Source organism: Oculina patagonica, chromosome 12 (genome assembly GCF_052425735.1).
Source record: "Oculina patagonica isolate OP01 chromosome 12, crgOcupat, whole genome shotgun sequence".
Classification (NCBI taxonomy): Eukaryota; Metazoa; Cnidaria; class Anthozoa; order Scleractinia; family Oculinidae; genus Oculina; species Oculina patagonica.
Genome location: NC_135769.1, coordinates 6,203,276 through 6,226,799, shown reverse-complemented (window position 1 = coordinate 6,226,799; position 23,524 = coordinate 6,203,276). Strand labels below are relative to the sequence as shown.

At 37.2% G+C, this 23,524-nt stretch overlaps 1 protein-coding gene across 3 annotated transcripts; it reads right to left on the bottom strand.

The window, feature by feature from the left end:
• Positions 1 to 265: 265 nt before the first annotated feature.
• On the bottom strand, positions 266 to 21,053 carry LOC144631818 (uncharacterized). Of its 3 annotated transcripts, none has more exons than XM_078490388.1 (17): positions 20,910 to 21,053; positions 20,711 to 20,781; positions 19,047 to 19,111; positions 18,621 to 18,660; positions 17,945 to 18,006; positions 6,200 to 6,274; positions 5,344 to 5,389; positions 4,762 to 4,802; positions 4,537 to 4,627; positions 3,222 to 3,253; positions 2,683 to 2,829; positions 2,522 to 2,558; positions 2,274 to 2,335; positions 1,934 to 2,024; positions 1,746 to 1,777; positions 1,461 to 1,485; positions 266 to 1,265 (listed from the first exon to the last, which is right to left on the bottom strand). In XM_078490388.1, exons 1-17 carry the CDS (start codon positions 20,926 to 20,928, stop codon positions 1,161 to 1,163), a joined length of 1,041 nt encoding a protein of 346 aa, XP_078346514.1. In that variant the 5' UTR covers positions 20,929 to 21,053; the 3' UTR covers positions 266 to 1,160. The 3 variants fall into 3 exon arrangements, with proteins under 3 accessions (XP_078346514.1, XP_078346511.1, XP_078346513.1); XM_078490385.1 differs by having other exon boundaries at positions 18,609 to 18,660; positions 20,910 to 21,052; XM_078490387.1 differs by having other exon boundaries at positions 18,609 to 18,660; positions 20,711 to 20,778; positions 20,910 to 21,045.
• Positions 21,054 to 23,524: the final 2,471 nt, after the last annotated feature.

Here is a 23,524-nt window from a genome sequence, read left to right as displayed (position 1 = left end):
TATTACACGGTAAAGTGATTCCTTTGTGGAAGGTGTTGAACTACAGGTAACATCCATTATCCTATATGCGCCAAGGAAAAAAATATGGATATTTTTTGGTGGGATCGAGGAGGGGCATGGAGATTTGTGGATATCTACAGACTATAGATTTCTCTTCCAATGATTTTCACAACAACTAGCATACAGTTTATTGCCCAGTAATTTTACTACACTTCATGTCTCTTAAAATACAATCTAAACCCGACTGGGTTTTCACTTCAGTCGGTAATAAAAAACGACTTTATTCACTACATACCAGTCACTAGCATCCACTAACAACCATAGTAACTTTCATCGAACTTAACGTCCACCACGTGCTTTGTACGAACATTTTTGGCTACAACTGACTTCACTCCTTACATTTGACAGCCTTCCATCTTTGAACTTTTCTTTTTTTTGTTCTATTCACTTTTGTTTCTTTTGTTTCACATACTATCCACATTTTAATCACATTATTTCATGGCTTAGTCTCTTTTCTGAACCACTTGTATTAACAGATTCTCATAAATTCTCTCGAAAGTCTTTGTTTTCGTCGGCGACCTTATCTTCTACTATCTTCTACTATTATTATTTTACTTGCGAACTGACCACTGTAACAGTCTTTGGTCGGTAAGTCGCGGATTTTTTTTTTTGTCCAACTAACAGTCTTATCATTTTATCATTATAACTTGATTATCTTTTGTTTCACATTCATTCCACATTGTAATTACATTATTTCATAGCTTCGCCTCTTTCCTGAACTACTTATATTACAGATTCTCATAAATTCTCTTGAAAGACCTTGTTTGCGTCGGCGACCGATCTTCAACTTGCATGTATTTTGTTTTTGTTTTTTTTTTGTTTTTGTTTTTTGTTTTTTGTTTTGTTTTGTTTTTTTCTTTTGTTTTTGTTTTTGTTTTTTTTGTTGTTTTTTTTTTTTTGCAAACCACTGTAACAGCCTTTGATCGGTAAGCAAGTCTTTTTTTTTTTTTTGTCCAACTAACAGTATTTATCATTTTATCATCATAACTAGTTTGTTTCCATTAAAAATGTACGGAATGAATTGCCTTTTTCCGTAAAATTTATCATTAGATGAAACCAAAGGAGGAATTTTCCACATCCCCCGAAGTGCGCCGAAGTAATCAAAACGGTGACAGAAGCGCGTCTACAACACGCACAAAAAATCTTTTTGCGCTTCGGTATCGGCCAATAAAGCCGCTGTTGAGTTCTTCTTGAAGTTTGTCGTTCTGAAAGAAATTAAAACACGAGCAAGTCAATTTTATGATACAGAAGCAGATTATTGCATGAGTCCTTTGCCCGAGTTTTATTTTATGTTTTCTGATTCTATCAGTGAACCGCCATGTTTTTTTTTTTAATTTTTGTGGAGTCAACGTTATCGAAAACGTAATAAATAAGGGATGATTGTTTGACAAACTACTTACTTCTTTCTTAAGTGCCTCGATAGTCCTGAAAGTTAAGAAGATGTGAATGTTAGTAATAAGGATTATCAACTCACTGATAAGACCAGAACTTTGTCAAGTACGTACGGTATAGCCTGCCTCGCTCACTTGTATACGGTATCCAATTTTGCGTTAAAAATATACTCTTTCCATTCGTAATTTGTCAATAAAGGGACCTTTAATAAGAAAGTCACTTGAACTCTATTTTTGAAGGTTTCAAAGCTATAATTTATATTTAAAACCTGAGGCAATAAAAAGTTTACTCACTCTTTCATCTCAGCTTTCGTTTCCTTGTCAGCCTAAATCAATATAAAAGAAATTAAGAACTCTCGTATTTAGGCTCCTTAGGAATGGCGCTCATATAAATTAGTGTAATTAGCGGTATATTCAAAAGTAATAAGATTGCAGTAAATCCTTATGTTTATCTATCAGCAACTGACAGTCTTAACATTTACCTGGATTATTTTGGCTCTCCTTTCGCTTTTTGCCTTGTAATTTCTGAGGCGTTGAGATAAAGTTCTGTTTTCTTTCTTGGTCTTTTCCAGGCTGAAAAAAAAAAAACATCATTTTGCGATTAATAGTATGCATATGATCATAAAATTTGTCTTACTATCACTGCGCGAGTCAGCTCTATTTTAGAAAATGTTCCATATCAGCAAATTAATGCCATTAATTTGAAAGCGGCTTTATCAACACATGTATGTCTCTTTTAACAGAGAATTTACCTTACAATTTTAAGTTGGAAATGAATAGTAGAAACCCTATGAAATCGATAAATATGAATTATATACTTACTTTGTCGTTGCTTTCTTCAGGGAGGTCTTACATTCGTCCACACAGGCCTTGTAATCATCGATCTAGAGATTAAAAATATGGAATAACATTTTCTTAAACATTTGCTAGTAACTCAAGAAACTGTTTAAGATAGATAGATCTGTCTTACTTTCTCAATTCAAGTACAGAACTCATTTTCCCCCCCAACAAAAAAACCCCCAACCAATAATATCTCACAAGGGAAGAGTGAAGAATGCAGGTTAAGTTACCTCGCTTTCCAAAATTGCCTTCTGCTCCTCGTGCTCACTGTGCAATTGATAAAAAAACGAGTATACTTAGTATCTTTCATCACTGACAAAGAAAGGAGAGTGAAGAACAAACACAGGAAAATAATTTTCCAATTTACTAAGGTGGCGAAATTTTAACTTACAATGCCATCGCAAAATTCATGTCTTGCAGCTTCTTTTCCTCTGACTTCAGATCATCAACTTTAAGCTGTAGCTTGGCAACTTCATAATGAAGATCCACAATTTCATTTTCGAGCTCTCCAGCTTTATTTTGAGCTTCTGCAAATTGTCTGTGAGGACAAATATAATGCCGTATTACTTAGAATCCAAAGTATTAGAATCCAAAGTTTGAATTTAATCCAGCTTTTTAAAGTCTTTATTTGGATAAGCGAGCCCGAGATCAAGCTCAAATTTAAGCTCAGTGGTTAATAAGATGACGTTTGTGACGTCATGGCAAGTAAAGCCTCGATCTCCTGTAGTCAGTGCTTTGATGATCTGTGTCTAGCGGACTGAATCGTTCGTCATACATATGCAAGCAAACGTCACTGATTTATCCTTTGTGATCCAAAGAGATGTAAACAGAATAGCATACTAAGGAATAGTAAATTAAAAAGCCATATTAATCAGCCACTGAGATGGTTTTTCAATTCATGCAAATAGATTCACGGGAATGAAGGCTTACCTCGTCTGCTTTTCATTCTTGCTTCTTTCTTCCTAAATTACCAAATAAGCAACAAGATGTTATAAGCCTCTATGTTCGTCAAATATATGAAACTTGCAAAGAAATTACTTCTATTCATCCAAATGACAAAACCATTGCTTAAGCTTCATTGCAACCACTGAAATGTGTCTCCCAGGCGTTTAAGTTACAATCAAATGAGATTAACTTTGAAAACGGTTCAGCACAACAGTATAACACATATCGCAATCCGTTTCAATCTTCTTCACTTTTGGCCATCCGTACCTTCTTTTGTATTTGCTGTGTTATTAAAATGTTTCTTCACTGTTTTAAACGGTCATGTTTATATTTCACCGGATTTGATGGCCATTTCCCAAGCTTAAGTTTGGCTAAAATCCGTGACACAGTGTTCCTTAAAGGTGGCTGGTAACAGTTTCCAGCACTTTCCAGCTCTTATATTTTGACGGGTCAGTACTACAAATCTTTATCAGTTGATGCTACAATAATGGTATGAAATTAATGCCCAATGATTGGTGAAAATGTTGTGGTTATTTTCATGACGTCACTAGTTACTATAGCAACAGTATAACCTGTTAAAACCACCCTTAATTTTGGCTTTAACTGCTTATAACTCAATAACGAGCTCGGTGACCTCCATTTTTTATTATTGAACATTGATCAGTATGTTAAGATACAACTTTTTGCAAAGTTAAAAAAAAATTCTACGAAGCGGTTTGAGAGCCACCTTAAAATTTTGAAAATTTAAAGTGGCTCTGAAACTGCTTCGTAGAAATTTTTTTAACTTTGCAAAAAGTTGTATCTTAACATACTGATCAATGTTCAATAATAAAAAATGGAGGTCACCGAGCTCGTTTTTGAGTTATAAGCACTTAAAGCCAAAATTAAGGGTGTTTTAACAGATTATACTGTTGCTATAGTAACCAGTGACGTCATGAAAATAACCACAACATATTCAACAATCATTGGGCATTTATTTGATAACATTATTGTAGCATCAACTGATAAAGATTTGTAGAACTGACCCGCCAAAGCATAAGAGCTGGAAAGTGCCGGAAACCGTTACCAGCCACCTTAAGTGATGCCTCTAAACTTGTCCCATTTTTTATTTGAATCCGAGCAGTACTGATTAGAGCAGAGGGGAAGGTATAAATCTTATAAAGTCAAGTGACAAAAACATCGATATACCTATATTCAGCAGTTACAGGGTCTTACAGCGTTTTGGTGAGTGGTATTATGTTCTGATAAATGCAAAACTGTTTGGAATTAAAAAGAGGGGACTGTCATTCTGTCCACTTACCTTCAAAGTTTGATTGATTTTACTGCCTTCTTCGTTCAGTGAGCGAAGCATTTCGGTCAAATCACTCTTATCAAATTCGGCTTTGGACAACCTTAAAGGAAGTTAATCAAAAAAGGAACGCTAAAATAACACTAAAATACGAAGGCAAGGTAAAACAATGAATACAGCTAAGAAATTTATAAGGTCTCGTTATTTTGTCAATGTTAGTTGGTAAAAAAAACTTACTGTGCAATGACCTCCTCTTTTTCTCTTTTATTCTGCTTCATCTGCGAGAAAAGAAACATCCTTTAGTTTTGTCAACATGGCACAACATTTCTAGTACGATACCTTTAAAGCTCCATTTAACTGTCTTACAAGGTCATTCTTTAATGATCTTCCTCTTGGCCTAAAATTTCTTGATAACACCCTCCCCTCCTTCCACTATTAATAATTGGTCCCGAGGAGAAACAGTTTAAGAAAATTCTCGTGCAAAGGGAGTCAACGCTCATCATTCGCAGGTACACTGTTACCATCTGACGTTGTAGATTTTGCAATGTTGCCGGCTCAACGATTTTTGGCAGTAAACAGTTTTATTGTTAAATGTCATGTGAACTCAAAGCAGTCAATGACAGCGCGCTCTACTTTCGCTTTATAACAAATGTGACATATGGACCAAGTAAATGACCCACTAGCTATACAAGCTCGTAGCAAGTCTTCTTTAGCTCAGTAGAAAGAACTATCATGGTCTTGACTCCCGCCTAAGACTTACAATGTTTTCTTTTCTTGAGACAAGTGCAACATAGTTGCTTTACAATACAATAAACCCACCTCGCGTTTAAACTGCCTGGCTTGAAGCTGCTGCTTTGTAATCTCCCTGTGATGAAAAGAAAATACTGCAGTTTAAAATCCTTGTCGTACACCAACATATTCAGTTTTAATTATTGACCTTGTTTAACGGGTTTAACTGAATAAAGTGATAAATTAGTCGTCAAGGGTTTTAATCTATAGCTATCAGTAACACGATTCTCTGGCGACTGTAATTCTTTTTGCGGCTCTTTTGCGCAAAATCTCAAACAACAAGGATGGAATTAAGAGAATGGTCATATATACTGCAGCACTTTACGTTTCAACATTCAAAACAGAATACCCTCCTCCTCCCCCCACCCGTGCTTATAAAGTCCCAGTTTTTGCTTGGATATCAAGACAACCAGGGTCTTGATTTGATGTCGTTTGAAAAAGTGACCTTCGCCAACTGAGCAGGTAACGTCTGCATTCACAATAATAATTATATTCTGTTAGTAGTTATTTTTTATCTCAAAATTTCTAAGTAGTAGATAAAATATTTGCGGGAGATCTGTATGGGCAGTTACAATGGCGAGCCGATAGGCGAGCCATTGTAAACGCCCATACAGATCGGACGCGAATATTTTATTCTACTTGTGAAATGAAACCAATGAATTGAATGCAAAGTATTGTTATGCGAATCAGAAGAGATCTGTATCAAAAGTTAATGAATACTAATTAGCTGAGCAGGAGTTTGTATCTAAAGTTAATCCTTTTGTTTGATTTGTATTGGGGTTTACAGTTGTGAACATGTGATCTGAATACTGTGCTGGGAATGGTTTGCACCCTCATGAGTAATTAATGAATTTTACAACATCGTTTTCCTCATTGCCACACTCACTGTTGTTGTTCGTTAACTTTGACGAAGAGTTCTTTCTTTGCTTCCTTCTCTTTCAATATGGCTTCAATTGCCTCTCTGCAGAAAAAAGAAAAATGATAAAAAGTTTTTATGCCTTGTTCCAAATTTACTAAAAACAGGCAAAAATACAGTATTACACAATTCTTTAGCGATAGGGTATGGATCAGCTTAATTTCAAAAGATCACATATTAATCTCAAGCATAACGGACCAACTCTTAATTTTAAAATATTATGGAATTTCGTTACCTTGTTATTGTTTTTATTCAAGAAAAAGTTCTGACTAAAACTCTGTTTTTGGTAAATTTTGGAAACGTGCTCATTTTTAACCTTTGCTATTTCAGCCCAACTCTTTTTGCTGTTTTTTCTCTTCGAGTTAACGTCCAGCCTATGGTACTAGTGTCTGTTTTTTTTTCTTTTTTTAACCCCCGTTTTGGTATTCGTGAGCCCAGAACGCGTTCCAAACTAAAATGTGGCATTCCAATTTTGATAAATTTAGAGAGAATGACGTAAATACTCTGAAAATTACTCATTTTTACTAGTAAAATTTAAACCTAAGTCGGAAAATGGTTTTTGTGCGTTGCAGAAACTCGTGTTTCTTTTGAAAAAAGTCAAAAACCGGCCAAAAATGATTTGTGCAATTTTCGCGGAAAAGCAAAATTACCACTTTATTTAAAGTAATATTTTCATCATTTGCCCTGAATCCAAATATTACGCTAAAATTAAGAAGAAAGACAACTGTGTTTGCTCGGAAGTACAAAATTCTTCCGAGTGGATTTCTTTATTACTAATAAGTCCTCACTAAAACTTTCAGAAATTCTGAAAACGATCAAGTCCTCACTAAATCTTTCAGAATTCTGAAAACGAACAAGTCCTCACTAAAATTTTCAGAAATTCTGAAAACGATACTGACACTAAAATTTTCAGAAATTCTGAATACGATAAATCTCTCACTAAAACTTTCATAAATTCTGAAAACGATACAGCTCTCACTAAAACTTTCAGAAATTCTGAAAACGATACAGCTCTCACTAAAACTTTCAGAAATTCTGAAAACGATACAGCTCTCACTAAAACTTTCAGAAATTCTGAAAACGATACAGCTCTCACTAAAACTTTCAGAAATTCTGAAAACGATACAGCTCCCACTAAAACTTTCAGAAATTCTGAATACGATAAAGCTCACACTAAAACTCTCAGAAATTCTGAACACAATAAAGCCGTCCCTAAAACAGAACTTTTAGAAATTCTGAACACCCTTAAGCCCTCATTAAAAAATATATTAATTCTAAGATAAATTTTGATGACCCTTAAGATCTCAATGTCCCTAATGACCCCAAAAAGAGTTCAAAAATTCTAATCTTTCTAATAATCTAAATCGAAAGTTCAAACATTCTGAGAACATTTTTTTAAATTCAACCTTCTTTTACTGTAAGGAGAATAAGATATCCTGATCTTTCAACAAAACTTACAAGCCTTGTCCCTTTTGACATAGTCCAACCTATTTATATTCTGTGCATAAGAACAGTATTTTAAAACAATGAGCTTGTGGCAGCTACATGTACATGTACTTTACACAGTCATGCATGTCAAAGCATATTCAAAAAAAACCTATACATGTGCACATTTAAATTATTATCATTTATTGTAAGGTCACAAACCACTATTGTCATCAACCCAGTGTCCAGCTCCTTGGGTCATTCTGTAGACTTGACTTTCCCTTTCCAATAACTCAGCTTCACTTCCTTACTCTTTCACAACAGAAAAGGTTTACAGCCACTGACTTTTCATCTTAATATTCTCCAGATGGACAATGACAGTTTCAATAGGATTTCATGTTGCTGTGGTGGCCTACATATCTAAACCTGAATTAAAGAGGCATGCTGTAGTTATTTGCATGTCACAAATAAAAAATAGTAGTAGTTACAAATGACTGGGTTTATTTAGATGTGAACTTAAACTTATTTTTGTTCTAATTCATTTTCATAAATCAGAGCTAAAAAAAAGCTTGAGTCAGAAATACCATAAGTCATTTATTACACATGAATTCTATTTTGAGCATGGATATACATTTATGCTCAGTAATAACAGAAAAGAAATAAAAATGAAAACTAAAACCATAAGCAAATCATCACTAAGAGAAAAAAAAAACATTAAAAACCTTAGTGAAAATGCAAATACAAATGAAAATCGCTGAGCCATCTGAGTTTCCATACACAACAGTGTTGACTGAAGGCGCGTTTACACGATAGAGAAAATTGGGTATGGACCCATCAAAAACTTGGTCCAGACCTGACCATTTTTGTAGAGAAACAGTCAAATCAAAACGGGGCCTATGGCCTATGGCCCCGTTTTGATTTGACTGTTTCTCTACAAAAATCGTCAGGTCCGGACCAATTTTTTGACGGGTCCATACCCAATTTTCTCTATCGTGTAAATGCACCTTGAAATACATTTTTTTTTTAATTTATTTAAAATTTAGCCTGTGTACAGCCATCTCGCTCTGCAAACAAAAAATCGCGGAACGGACATCTGTGTTATGGCGTTCTTAATTGTGTTTGGCTGTGGGCGATTTTCCCGGAATGTGTGGAAAATGATCTGATTGGCACTTATACAAAAACCATTCATAATTTATGTGGGTGATAGCTTGTCACATTCCAAATTATTTCAGCCTATGGCGAGCATTCAATCTGTACAGCCTTTTGCCTCTCACTTGTTTGTGAAGGGCAAAATTAGACTTGCCACAAGTCGACCTCGCGAGTTTTCACAGTAAATAAGCGAGCAAAGCGAGCCTTTTAGGGCGCAAAGCGGCTGTGCGAGTGACGAAGTCGCCATCGGTCGACTTGTCTCGCTTGAAGGGTTTCCAGCTCCGGTTGGAGCAGACACAAAAACATCTCTCCCAGAAAGGTAAACTTCTATTGTTTTTCTCTGGTAGTCAAGCAAACTTGAATAACTGGTGGCCTTGAGAGCATCATCTATCCTTTCGAAATTGACCCTAAGGTTTGACCGCAAGTCACATCTCACTGCGCTTAATCCCTTGTGATTGACTCTTCTGTCCTAAGGGCTGCTCTGATTGGCCTACGCTCAGCGACCCATTTTTGGGTCGCTAAAAGTGACGCGATTCAAGTATGAAAAGTCATTCGTCCCAGCGCGCCATAATAAACAAGACAAAGGACTTTAATGAAAGTCTAGGGCAAAATATGCAGTACAATGTATCATTTAAAGCCAGGACAAGTTGGAAAGAGCAATAGTTTTGTGAAGACTGTGGTCTACATGTAGAACATTTCTGCACTGTAGTTTGAAACCCTTTGTAAGGGCCTATTTACATGGAGGTGGGGCACCCCAGGTAGTTGAGGTAACCCGCCTAGGTGGGGTAACCTGCCTGACCATATAAACTCTCATTTTTACTTGATCGCGTTTACATGATCGGTGGGGTCAGTCCTCCTAGCTGGGGTCGTGTTTTGCAAGGTAAACGTTTCAACGTGACGTAAACTGTCTACCCAGGGACGACTCATCAGGTTAATCTGAAAGTGCGGTAAATGCAAACTACACAAAATATGGCTGCATACGGCTTTATCTACGGCTGCAAACCCGACGAGATTTTCCTATAGCTTTATCTGCCCCAATGTGGAACGGCAATGCGAAAAGATGCTTGAAGAATTAAAAGTGAAAGTGAAGCATCAAGCGTAGGCCCGAGCAAGTCTCATGCTTCGACTATAAACAACAATGACTTCGACAACTGCTTCGACTTCTAATACTTTGCCTAGTCAAATAATCGGTCGAAAGCACAAGATGAGAGAAATAAACCGTAAATATAAAAGATTACAAAACAAAATGCGATTTCAATGGAATTTTTTCGTGGCCAATCTGGCTTGCTCTTTACAAAAAAAAGTCATTGTATTGCCTTCGATTTTCCCAAAAACGAATTCGGCTCTGAAGTTCAGTTATTGAGCCTATGAAACCACTAAAAGGAACGAGAGAAAATAATATACAAAGTCATTTTGTCTGTTTACATGCTAACCTCGTGTGAATGTCATCCCGGGATCCCGAGGTGATAAGACTGCATGTAAATGCGAGCTAATTTTCGACCACGGCTGGGCCGGTTTCCTTTACCTACCCGGGGTCCCCCACCTCCATGTAAACAGGCCCTAAATGTGCCACATAGTCTTTCATTGGTGCTGTTTGTTTTGGATTTAATAATTGTGATACCTCGATGTATTGTATGAATGACACTATCTTTGTCTGGTTTGCCTGGCTTCGCCAAAATTTTTTGTAGCTTTACTTCGAGAACGAAAAAGGTTGGTTTTAGAGATTTTTTGCTGTAAACATTTTGCTCCTTGGATTTTATCAATCTAGTGCTTTGTGTTCGAGCTCGATGATGTTTTTATGTGTTATATTTGGAACCGCATGATTCAAATCCAGTCAACCAGACACACAGATTTATGAAAAATTTAAATTAATGACGATTTAAATTTATGGACGCCATAACACAGACTTTCCCTTCGCGATTTTTTGGAGCAGAGTGGGGCAACTGTACACAGACTAAGAGTCTTTATAAAGAAACATTTACATGCACATGTAGCCATGGCATGTTCAGTACTGTCATCCAGCAGAAAAGGGCTTATGTTCAGGGGGAGGGGAGGAGCTTATAACCAGATATGTACATGTATAACCAGGGGGGCTTACTGTACATTAAAAACCCATGAGTAAGAACCTACTCCACGTTAGCCTAAGCAGATTCTTATCTAAATGGCAATTAACACAAATTTGGGATATTCAGGTTCTAAATAGGTTATTGTTTTCTGAAAAAAAATTACATTGATGCATATAGAACTTTTAGTGGTATTCAGAAATTTGCATACCACATACCGGTAATTGCTTACGGTATGTAAATACTGTATAAAGCTCTTATCATTCAGAATATGACATTGCAGTGTATATACAATTGTACATGCAAAGTAATGCTTTATCCAAAATTAGTTCCAAAATGCATGTTTCCAAATTTAACGCTTAATAGGTTATTATAAAAATGGTGTCTAATTTGCAATTGTTAGCCTAACAGGCTGTTATACAGTGTATGTTAGGTTCTTATTCACAGGTTTTTACTGTATAGCCAGAATTTTACAGTATGAGCTCATACCAAAGGCAGACAATCCTCTGTGTTTGAGGTCGCGTGACATGGACATCACTCATAGGCATCATTATTTGTGAACTTTTGTGATTTTATGAGGTTTTTATTCCTTGCTAGCCATCACCGCCCCCAACAAAAGCACATAAGAGAAAGAGACAGTCTCTTTCGCTTACTTATGTTGGGGGCGGTGACAGCTACATGTAGCGAGGAATTAACGGCCTTAAAACCTCATAAAATCACAAAAGTTCACAAAACGATAAAAGGTAAGTGAACTATATTTATCTCGCTTACAGCAGATCAACGTTTGTGATTGAAAGATGCAAAATTCAGTATTTTATGGAGCATTTCTTACAATGACTCAAGCCGAGATCGATCAAGTACAGTGAACGTGTGAGATCAAATAAATGTAGTGGGTACTGTGATGCTTTAATAATGCACGTTACGTGGCCTCAAATACAGAGGATTGTCTGCGTGCCTGTGCCCCGGGGGGGGGGGGGGTACTCCCTATAATGGCCTCTACGGGGAGGCTCCGCCCGAAAGGGGTACCTTTTTCAGGCTTCAGATATACAAAAGGGTAGGGATTTCACGAGTTTAGGTATATGAAAGGGTGTGGAAATCTGTCATTTAGGTTTTTAAAACGGTCTTTTATTAAAATATTTCGAACAGACGCAATTTATGCCTGTATTATTTTAAATTATTTTAAAGCGCTACACGAAAATGACAAGAAAAAGTCCTGTTTTAAGTCCATGCCACGTCTTTCAGGTATATGAAAGGGGTACCTTTTTTCAGTTAAAGGTATACGAAAGGGGTACAATTTCTGTCAAAATGGTATATAAAAGGGTAAGGGGTTAGAACTCGGGGCGGAGCCTCCCCGTATAAAATTTTTTTGAGTACCCCCCCGGGGCCTGTGCTCATACATGTACATTGCCTCTTAGGCCTGGTTCACACTAGCGACATAACGACATAACGGCAAGGTCATGCAAATGCAAAAAACACCTCATATTGATGTTCTATGTCACCAGTGTGAACAACATAACATAACGACATAGTTGGAACATAATGACATAAGCATAACGACATAAGGAAAGAACTGAACTTTTCTTTATGTCGTTATGTCCATGTCGTTATGTCGTTATGTCGTTATGTCGCTAGTGTGAACCAGGCCTTACTCAATACAGCAATCTATATCTCTGAATCGGTGAATTCCAACATAGCTAATCGATATTTAAAAATCAATAAACTAGTTCAAGAGTTCAATGAATTTAAAAGCTTGAATACACATAGACATCAACTGATAACTGATAACATTGCATGCATTATATCGATCTCTCTGTCCTTTCGGTTGATACCTGTCGTTTCGTCAACAAGTACCGTGTAGTTTCGCAAAAGGGCAGTTTCAAGGAGCGTTAGGTAACACTAGGGCGATTTCAAAATATCTGGCAATTTCATATGTGCCGAAAGGCTTGCCGAAAGCTAAAGGAACGAGGAATTAGAGATTACAGGCACTTATAGGTTGGCGAAAAGACCAGTAACAAAAAATACATTTTCTACTCACCTGTATGCATTGTGATTAAGAAGAGACTTCTATCCCTCACATTTTCGAAAACTTAAGCATGTACACTGAGCAATAGATACGTAATTCCTTCGCCATAATTGCGGAAATCTTTGCCATCCGTATAAACTTCGATCAGTTTGTTCCGCCCCCTAAAAAACGGTCATTCTTGAGTCTGCAGTTGAATTCTCCAGCGGATTTCTCTGGCTTAACCAATCATGGTACTCTAATCCTCCCACGTGACTATTGAATTCGTTGAATCGTTTCGTTTTCGCCCGCTCGATTTGAATTATTCTGCTGCTCGTTCAACACGGTTTGTTTACAAAACTGTAAAGCGTTTCTTATAGTATTAATCACGTTTAGGATAACAGATAATGCTTTATAAATCTTGTGTGAAATGGAAATAGTGAACAGAAGCTTGGGATTCTTGGAGCCGATCAAAGTCCTTGTGCTTTGAAGTGTCAGTAGAACACCATGTCAGTCTTGGTCGTTTACAAACGTGTTTTGGTGAGTAGAGCTTTTATATGTACATCTCCTTAAAACCAACCAGAGCTTTAAGCTTAGGTTTAGTCTTTCACGTTACTGGCGGCAGAGGCAATCACTTCATTCACACAAACTACATTGCTCAAATATTCGACCATTGTATTATCCGCCATTTTGTCGCACAAATAGTCGGAACGATTGCAGAAATTTGAGAATACCCCACCACTTCATTTACATGCGTCGGAACGCTTTGAGAACGAGGTATAACTCAATAGGCACTTTTCCCGAGGAGCGATTGCAGAATAGGGAAGATATCTGTTTACAGACATTGTCTTTGTTTTTTAAATGTCCAACAAGTTGAACAAAAGAACTCTTTGTTTCGCTAGTCAATAGTTTTCTTGTTGGCACATAAATAACATTATTATACACATTATTATATTAAGTAATTCTAATTACTTTGAAACATGTGATTGGTCGAGAGCAATCAGACAATATACAGTAGCATGTGAACTTGACATGATAACCCAATATCTGCAGCAGATATTGGGTTATTATGTTGAGTTCCAAGTCCGCCTACATGTAGTTTCCAAGCCCCTCATCCCTGCAATGTTAGCGCTGTCAAACTTTTGAAAGTATGACTGAGCGAATCGCCTTCGTTTCCAATGAGGAATTGAAAGTTTTGATCGAGAACAAAGATTCTAAAAACACTAAGAAAACAGCAAAAACAAGTGTAAAAAATCTGAATGGTTATTTGAGGGAGAAGAACCTGGAGGAACCACATTATGTTAACTAGTGTGCTTATTTTGAATTAAAGCCATTTTGCATCAGATAAAAGTCTTCGTTTGCAAATTGTTTTAAAACGTACAATAAAACAATTATTGAATTCGGTTTTCGCATGATATCATGAATTAACACAGATCTCAGGTTTTGATAATTCACGATATCATGTCAACCTCATCCAATAATTGCTTACCGGTAATACATGTAGGTGATGACAACGATATCTTTGCTATACCCCGCCTCTTCATTTACATGTGTAGGAATGATTAGGGCCTGTTTTCATGGAGGGAGGGTGCCCCGGCTAACAGAGTTACCCGGCTAGAAGGGATGAAACATAGCCCGCGTTTACATACAAAATTCACAGCCCTTCAGTTCTACCCGCGCGTCACAGTGTTAGAAAACCTTGTATAGCTCCAAACGATTGAAGAAAATTATGGTTTTTGAATTACAGTACATGTAGAATATTATTCCTACAAAAATTTCGAATTTTGATTTAATAATAAGCTGTTGCCGAAAGAAATATTTACCAGCCTACAGATAAAAAGAATTTGATGTAATTTCGGTTAAAGAGCACTGTTTTGGTCAAGAATTTATACATTTTATGCCGTAAACTTCAAAATTAATTTTAATTTTAGAACACATGCAAAGACTTATCCCCAGCAAGCCGTGATAGCCCAGGCATAACGGTTTACATGGCAATAGGCTATCCCGCATAAAAGGGTGCCCTGGGCAAGCAGGCCGAGTGCCCCGGTAAGGCGTTAGGTGGGTTTCCTGTCTAGCATGTTAATGCTTCAATGGATTTTTTACAGAAACTTATGAAAAGTTGGCTCGCCTACATGTATGGTAGCTCTTTTAGCTTGGCATGCGACTTCGATGCAAACAGGCCCTAATAATTCTTTAATACTACATGTTAATTACCTAAAGCTACATGTAAATGTGGAATTCATTTGCTTTTTATATTTTTTCAGGTTAAAGTAACACAAGAAAACACAGAAAAAGTACAAGCAACAGTTTTATATGACTGCAGCAGTTTTGCATCTATTCAGAAAACAGCAAGGAGCTAAGTCTGATTTTAAACAACTATAAATTCATACATGTATGCCAATCAAAGGTATCAGTTTAGGCATGTTAGAATTGAACCTGGGGCATTTGTGACAGTGTTATTCTTGTAATATATGACTTGTAAAAAAACTTTCTAAAAAGTCTGCATTTCAATATCTGTGAGTATGCCTAGAGTGTACAAAGCCTTCCTATAAAATTCTGAGTTTGTCTCTAGTCAGTGATTCCATACTATTTTTACAAAGCACTTGGGGATTCTGGATCATTCCAAGATATGTAAAAACCTGCAAGTAAGAACCTAAAATTTAAAAACAGGTTCTTACTTTCTAAAGTTGATTAAAATGTTTGCTTTTGGGAAAAATAAGTTAAGGTAGGACAAGGCTTTACTGTTCATGTATACAATGTCATGTTGTGAATGATTAGTGCTTCATTTTTACAGAAACACTTGTCAGATATGCAAATTTAATACACAAATAATAGGAGGAATATCACCCTTAAATTAATATTCTATAAGCAACAATGAAATTTAACCTACTAGAACCTAAATAGCTTAAATTTGTGTTCACTACCATTTATGTAAGAACCTGTTTAGGCTAACCTGGAAAAAACTAGGTTCTTACTCACAGTTTTTTACTGTATTCCTAGGATTTTCTTTTTTGGTTGAGGAGCAGGGAATGGACTTTTAGAAATTCTAAGCCAGAGAGAACAATAGTAGATTGTGGAAGCTCAGCATGAAATTTTGAATTTGGAATCTGCCATTCACATTTCTTTCATGAAATTTGGCAATAAAATTCATGGTAACAAAAAGTGATCCCCCATTTGAATGAATATTTTCATACATGTTATACAGGTCATGTACAAACTGTAGATAAACAAACTCCATTTGATGTTAAAATATGCAGTGACATTTGTTTCGTGAAGCAAACAATCTTTTCTAAGTGAAGTTTGAAGAAAAATGTGCCCTCTTATGAAAGGCTGATGTCCAAGATTACAGTAATATCAGTGCATGTTGCAACTCGAAAAATGGTTTTATACCTATATTTGGTCAAGGAAACATTATTTATTAGGGATAGTCAGGGAGTTTTGTGAGCTAATGTCTGTTCATCTTTTGGGTTTATTTACCAGTACATTGTACATGCATTTCACAGTTTACATAGTAATATTATTACCTGTAGCTAGGACACTAGGTTACAATACATGCAATTCTCCAGCACTAAAACAGCCTGTTTGCAGGCTTCCTTGTAGAAATAAAATTATGTACATGTATAGGCCAAAAGGGTGAAGGAATAGAGCTGAGCATGGTCTCGGGGGAAAGATTATTTGTCCTATACTGAAGAATTCTGGTTATAAGCCACTTTGCCTAAAAGCTTCCTTGTTATAGACCCAACCTGAAACTTCCAGAAAGGAAAAAATAAATTCGGCTATAAGACTAAGGATACAAGCCCCCAGTGACAGTGCTGAACAGAGCTAAATGTTGCTTTATTTTCACTTTATGACTTCAAAACATAACTCGTGATTTTTGTCGTGGATCATTTGAAATGTTACAAAAAACTATATTTTTTATTTCACCTAATCACCCAGAAACCATAAGCCTCGCAATTTGTAAGCCCACCCAAGACTCCTTACGAATTGAGTATGCCCAGGGCTTACAACCAGAATTTTACAGAACCTTATTAGGAAGCCTGTCCATAGACTACATGTAAAATATAGGTGGCATTTTGTTTAAATGTGTGCAGCAAAAATAAAAACTTTTGAAATGTTATTTATGTGCCTATAGAAATCATTGCTTACAATGGGTTATTCGACTTCTACAAGCCTGTTCTTTTATTTGAAGGGTTGGGTTGAGGTGAATATTATTTATCTTTAGATCTCCTCCTGGCTTCACAAAATTTAAATTTAATTTTGGGGGCATTAGAATTTTTGAAACTTTTTTTAGGTCCTCAAGGGTGTCAGAAATTCTGTAACAGAATGTATGAATTTTTTAGTGAGTTATTGAGGAGTGTTAAAAATTCTGAAAGCTAAAGTTTTTTTTCCAGAATTTCTGAATTTTTTAGTGAGCTCTTCAGGAGTGTTAACAATTCTGAAAGCTTAACATTTTTTCAGAAATTCTGAATTTTTCAGTGAGCTTTTGAGGAGTGTCAAACCTTCTGAAAGTTTAAGTCTTTTTCAGAATTTCTGATTTTTTTGGTGAGGTCTTGAGGAGTCAAAAATTCAGAATTTCTGAATTTTTAGTGAGCTCTTGAGGAGAGTCAAAAATTTTGAAGGCCTAAGTATTTTTCAGAATTTCTGAAAATTTTTAGTGAGCTCTTGAGGGGTGTCAAAAATTCTCAAGAAGTTATTGAGGTCTTGAGAGGTACAAAAGGTAACGTGGCGATTTGTCGGAATAGGGAAAAAGTTATGTCTTAAAACCCTGTACTTGACGGAATGACAATTTTCCTCAGTGCAATAAGGCCATATCGTTCGGAATAACAAATTATTTCAGCAGGTTATGGTAACTTTGAGCGGAATTTTTCTAAATTGGAACGCCACATTTTAGTTTGGAACGCGTTCCAGATTTAAATCATGTACCTTACAATCGTAAAGCCGTTGAATGCCTAATTCTAAAAAGATTTTTTCAACAAATCTCAATGAATATCATCATTAACTTTCTATAATTCAATAAGGTTCATTTGTCGAATTTTTACCCTCTCTTTGGTTGTCGTTTAACATCACTGTTATACTTACGCAAGTTGCCTTTCCAGATTTTTTGTTTTTTCATCTTGAGACACAATTATATCTTTCAATCTCTGCAATTTAAAATGACAATTAAAAGCAAATCACATATTCAGTTTGAACTCCTAACGGTAATAGATTTCTAAATTATCTCACAGCGAAGAGAAGTTTCGAAGACGCAGTCACCATTTTGGAAATACAATTTTTGGCTCTCAAATAGCAATGTAAGTTAAGGATACCAGACTACAAACTTTACTGCTGAATTATGCACCTATCAATGGTTTGCCCCAGGAATGGGGGGGGGGGGGGGCAACCCACGGGAATTTGACATCGTGAAGCTCTCCCAGGGAAGGGATTTTGACAACTAAAATGGTCTGCTGGGTTAGAAAATTAAGAGGAGATATGTGAAATTTGACATTCGCTAGGTGTCCAGGGGTGGGGAATTCGACTCTGGATTCCAAAAAATGTCAAATTCCCCTGGGGTTGCCCGCTTTCCCCCCCCCCCATCCTGGGGCAAACCATTGATAGGTGCATTAAAGGGTAGATATGTATTTGGAAGTGTGCATTGTACAATGAACTGTGGCAAAGCCCGTCGGGCTTTGATGTCAGCTGCTTTACTAGGCTCAACCCAGTTCCCTTTTTGTAGCTGTGTGTGTATGACAGTCACGTGACTAACCTGTATCCTTACTTCGTCTCTGGTCTGTTTTGGCTCATTTGGCCCTGACTCCCTAAAGTATTATTGCGTGAAAAGGGAAAAGCAAGCAAAGCATTAATTACAAGAGATGAAAAATATTTAGGGAAGGACGGATGTGAAACTAAATGGTGTGGAGTTTTTGTGTTGTCGGCGCGAACGCCTGGTTAACAATTATGGTCGTAAGGCAAAAAATCCATTCAAAGAAATTACAGCATGCAGGAAGTGAGAAAAATTTGACCCTGGAGGAAAGTCGGGCTCAGTACAAGTCTTCAGTGGTTGGGTGTTTCGAAAGTGATGCTAGGAGAGAAAAATGTGTTTTAGAGGCCGATATACTTGTTCTGGCAAAGTTGCATTGTTCATTCAGTTTGCATTGTTTCCCAGTTGTTCGACCTCAGGGGTAGAAAACATTCATCGCCTTACCTTTTTAGAATTTGAAATGTTTGGGGCTTTTTTTCTTCGCCGGATGCGGCTCTAATCTCCATCGACTGGAAATAGTAAAAAAAACATTAGTTTTTATTTTCTCATCTTTTATAAATAATTACCAACTAGCTGATCTACGTTGATGGACACTTTTTAAAAAAAATTCCGAACATTCTCGTCCCAGAGTCCACGATCCTTCTGGTCTGCGCCAGGGATCCATATCTCTGGCCTGTCCCGATTTGCGAGCATGCGCAAAGCACTCGTTCTGTATTTTCAGCCAATCAGATTTGTCAGATTCGACAACGAGTCCGTGAATCGCGGACTTCCGGTGTTGGAGCCGGCCAGAGGTTTCTATCCCTCAGGCGCAGACCAGAAGGATCGTGGACTCGAGAACGAATTTCGAACAATTTCAAATTTTAAATCGATTTTTCAATGCCACGTTTGAGAGTTACCGAGTGAAGTACCGTGAGTCTTCCCGAAGATTGCTGACGGCTTTTTGGAAATCTTCCGCACTGTATAAAATCCCAAACATGAAATAGCCAATCAGAGAACTCAGTGTTGCCTCGAGAATGGTTTACCATAAGGTAAATTCCGATTTCCGATGTACGAGTCTGAAAAAGTTAAACTTAATTTCGCAATTTAGAATACCGTATTTACTCGAATAAGCGCCGCCCCCGAATAAGCGCCGCATTTAGGACAAAAAAGTTAATAGGCGCCGCCCCGAATAAGTGCCGCAGTCCAGATGAGGCGCTTAATCGAGGAATTCCGTTTAACTAAAAAAAGCACCACAAAGCAACTCTAAAACAAACTTGGACATTTTTTTTTTCATTAAAAGCGATGTTTTGCAGTTCAAAGTGATTGTTTTACCGCTTGCCCATCAGTTTTTCTGTCCAACATTCTGTAAATGCTGTGAAGCCCGCGAACTTTGCCAGGGCAGCTAGCGCCACTTCTCTCTTCAGCATGAGACGAATACTGACAATCAAAAGACGCTATTTTCAATAACTGTAAAAGATTAAATTCTTTGTGGCGTCCAAATTTTAAATAAGAGCCGCCCTCGAATAAGCGCCGCTTATTCGAGTAAATACGGTAAGCAGTAATTTTTGTTCGCAAGAAAATTTTGTAAATGAAAACTGTATTTATGCAAAAGCGCAGTCATAAATGATACATTCGTTTCGTTTTAAGGATCAAAATCTGGATGTTTTTCGCAAATTTATATTTCTTCGAAAATTGCGAATCTTTGGCCCTACAAAATAAAACAAAAATAATGTTTCGGGAATTCAAAACAGTTTATTTAAATTCTATGTTAGTTGGATTTGGTTGATCACGGCTTTAGACCTAATGCTGATGAAATGTGGCTGGAAAAAAAAATCCTGCCTCTCTTCGGCACTGAAAAAGGCGATTCTGATTGCAACCTCTCTCCTCCGCAGAGGCTCCTTCAGTGGGGGAAGGCGAAAAACACGAAAAATGAAAAATAGGGGGTGCGCGGGGGACGACGGGAAAGGCCATTCTCTCCAGGCTCCGCGCGCTCACTTTTTACCTCTCCCCATTTCCCAGCTTGCACGAAAAAATAAGAGGCCTCTGCGGAGGAGAGAATACTGCAACTGATTGGCAATTCCGCCTTCTTGAACACGAGAACAAACGCTGCTTTTTCTTAAATTACTAACCTGTCTTTGTGCAGTCTTGAACTGTTCGTTTATCGAAATTGAATCAATTTCTCTCATCTCACTGAAATCTGCTGAGGAAAAAATTCGCAACGTGCTCAGTGAACAAACTCAAATTGCAGCAGAAGATTAAAATAGGTTTAAAACGTTAAAACACAAAATCGGCAACTTGCACAAAAAAACAGGACGAACTTTACTTTACCTTCTTGAATACAAGCCATGATGTGACTCTCTTAACGCGGTTTCTTTGTTCGTTTTTGGCAAATCAGCGGTGCAAATTTCAACGCAGCCGATTCGTTGTAAACTCAGTCTGATACTGAATAGAACTTTTGCATTGTTGACGTAACAATGCACTGCACGCGCCTTATAAGGCAAAGCGCGCGCTTGCATGAACTTGCACGCGCAGCTGTCACGCAATATATTAACGAGTTTTCAAAAAACGAAGTGATTCTGCAGTCCAACAAGATTTAAAATAAACAAGATTTGCCTTGAAATACCTTTTTTTTTTTAAAAAAAATTACATTTCATATATATTTTTTTTATTATTTAAAATCAATTCTTCTGGTTTTGCACTGACTACGCATAGTGATTGGTTTTAAAAACTCCCGCCATTTTCCCATTCAATTGGAAATAAAACTAAACCTCCGTCCAAACGAGAAATATATCAAACAGTTTGGTGACCAAACATTTTCCCGTTTGAACACCTTTTTTGAACATCGTGTTTAATAAAATTTGAACGTCGTCAAGTACGAGTACGAGTTTGAAATTCGAGACAACTGTATCCCAAGCTATAACTCTTTCCCGTTACTGACTAACACATAAATAAACGTTAGGGATAAGATTGGTGTAATAAATGATTATAGGAGGCACACGAACTTGGTTTGAAAACTCGAGCTCGTACTCGTACTCAATCTTGTACTCGTAGTCCAATCTAAAGGTCGCTAATACATCCATCCTGGTACCAAGGGTCCGAAAATATCCGATTCTGGTTGAATTGTGCATGCCTAGCTTTCAAAAGCCTGATCAATGAACTTTTTGGTGTTTTAAAAAATAACACAGTGGCGGTATCCGTATTCCTATTTGTACGAGAAGCCAGAATTCATAAAGAACTACCGTATTGCTGATTAAGCAGATCTAAAATGTTTTGTTTGATAAGTTGCATAAATGCATGTAAGTTATTCTAAGCAGTGTTGACTTCATTACATTTCAGACCATTTCAATACGGAAATGTCACACAATCTTCAGTATCGACTAGGTGTGGAAATCAATCCTGGGCCTTTCTGTTGCTAAATGACGAAGTTCATAATGATTTAATGTATTTATCTTATCATACTGTAGGTTTGTAATGTATTGGAGGTTCGTTTTGTAGTCAAGGCAAATAAAAATTTAAATGAATAAGAAAAATGCAATTTCTGGCGTCATCGCCTGTGCATGCATGTATGCGTGCCGGTTATTTTTCAAGCCAATCAGACTCGATCCTGCAACGGGACTTTCGAGAGTCGCTCGGTTCGTCAAGCTTGCGCAGTTAGGAACGAAGACTCGAGATACGAGAAATTCATACATCGTAAAACATTTTGTTCGTTTGTACGGCTTTGATAAACATGTTTTTTACGCGCATGCGTTCTGGGCATGCTGGTATCCATCGAAACCGCGTCTTCCTTGCCCACAATCAGCTTTCGTTCAAGTTGGCGGTGAGCGAGGAAGAGGTTGGTGCTGAGATGTTTGATACCGTTTGGACACTCGGTACAGCATCAACATGTGCGCAAAAAAGTCTTGATCTTTTTATTAAAACCTAAGTCAAGAAACACAAACCAAATTGCACCTTTCGTTCTGTTAGTAATATGTCAAATACAAAAGACAGTGTTTTGTCACATCCATAGGCGTACGAGGCGGGGGGGGGGGGGGGCGAGGGGGGGCTGCAGCCCCCCCAGTGCCGAAATTTTTCGGGTAAAATGCTTGGAATTCGGGCAACAAGCCTAGCGAAAAAATAAAAAAATAAGCCGACAAATCTCAATATTACGTTCAAAACTAATTACATCAACAGAAAAAGTATTGGAAATCTACCCATATGATCTACCGAGCTTTGTGGTTCAAAAGTCCAAATTTCTCATTCACCTGCTTTCCTTTCCTCTTGCTGTAATCATGTTTGATTTTCCTTGCAAATTCTGCGTGACCACTCAGTTTGATTCAGTTGCAATCAGCTTTTTTATAGCTTGAGCATTTGCGCGCGGTGGACCCAGTGTAAGATCTTGAAACAAAGCTGTTACAAATGTGATGGAGCTGATGCTTTTCTCAAATCTTAAGTTCTCAGGGCAAGCTTAAAACTTTCGACCGATTCATTCCTTATGGTTTCACACGCTTTTGTGTAACTTTCAAGTGGGGGGAAAACAATGTAAATTGGCTTGCCCGAAGTACTTTAATTTTCGCTGAACTAGGGTGAATAAATAAAATATTTCCGAAGAAAAAGGATTCAGTGCATTGACACCTTCGGGCAATGCTACGAAATTTATTAAAGAACTATCGTTTCCTTTAAAGTGAGTAAAATTATTATTAAGCAAGCAGGCAAGGGTTTTTCACAACTATTTTAATGCACGTTTTGTTTTTGCATATTATATAGGTCTCTTTATTCAACCCATGCCAATTTTTTTTTCGGGCAAAAAGGTCTCCGCCCCCCCAGGTCCGAAGGTGCCCGTACGCCTATGGTCACATCTCCAAACAACGGTAAACGAGTTGAAAATTACGACGCGCAGCGAAGTACTTTTTGCCGAAATTTGATCGGTGTTTGAAAATTGAAAAAACCAAATTGCACCTTTCGTT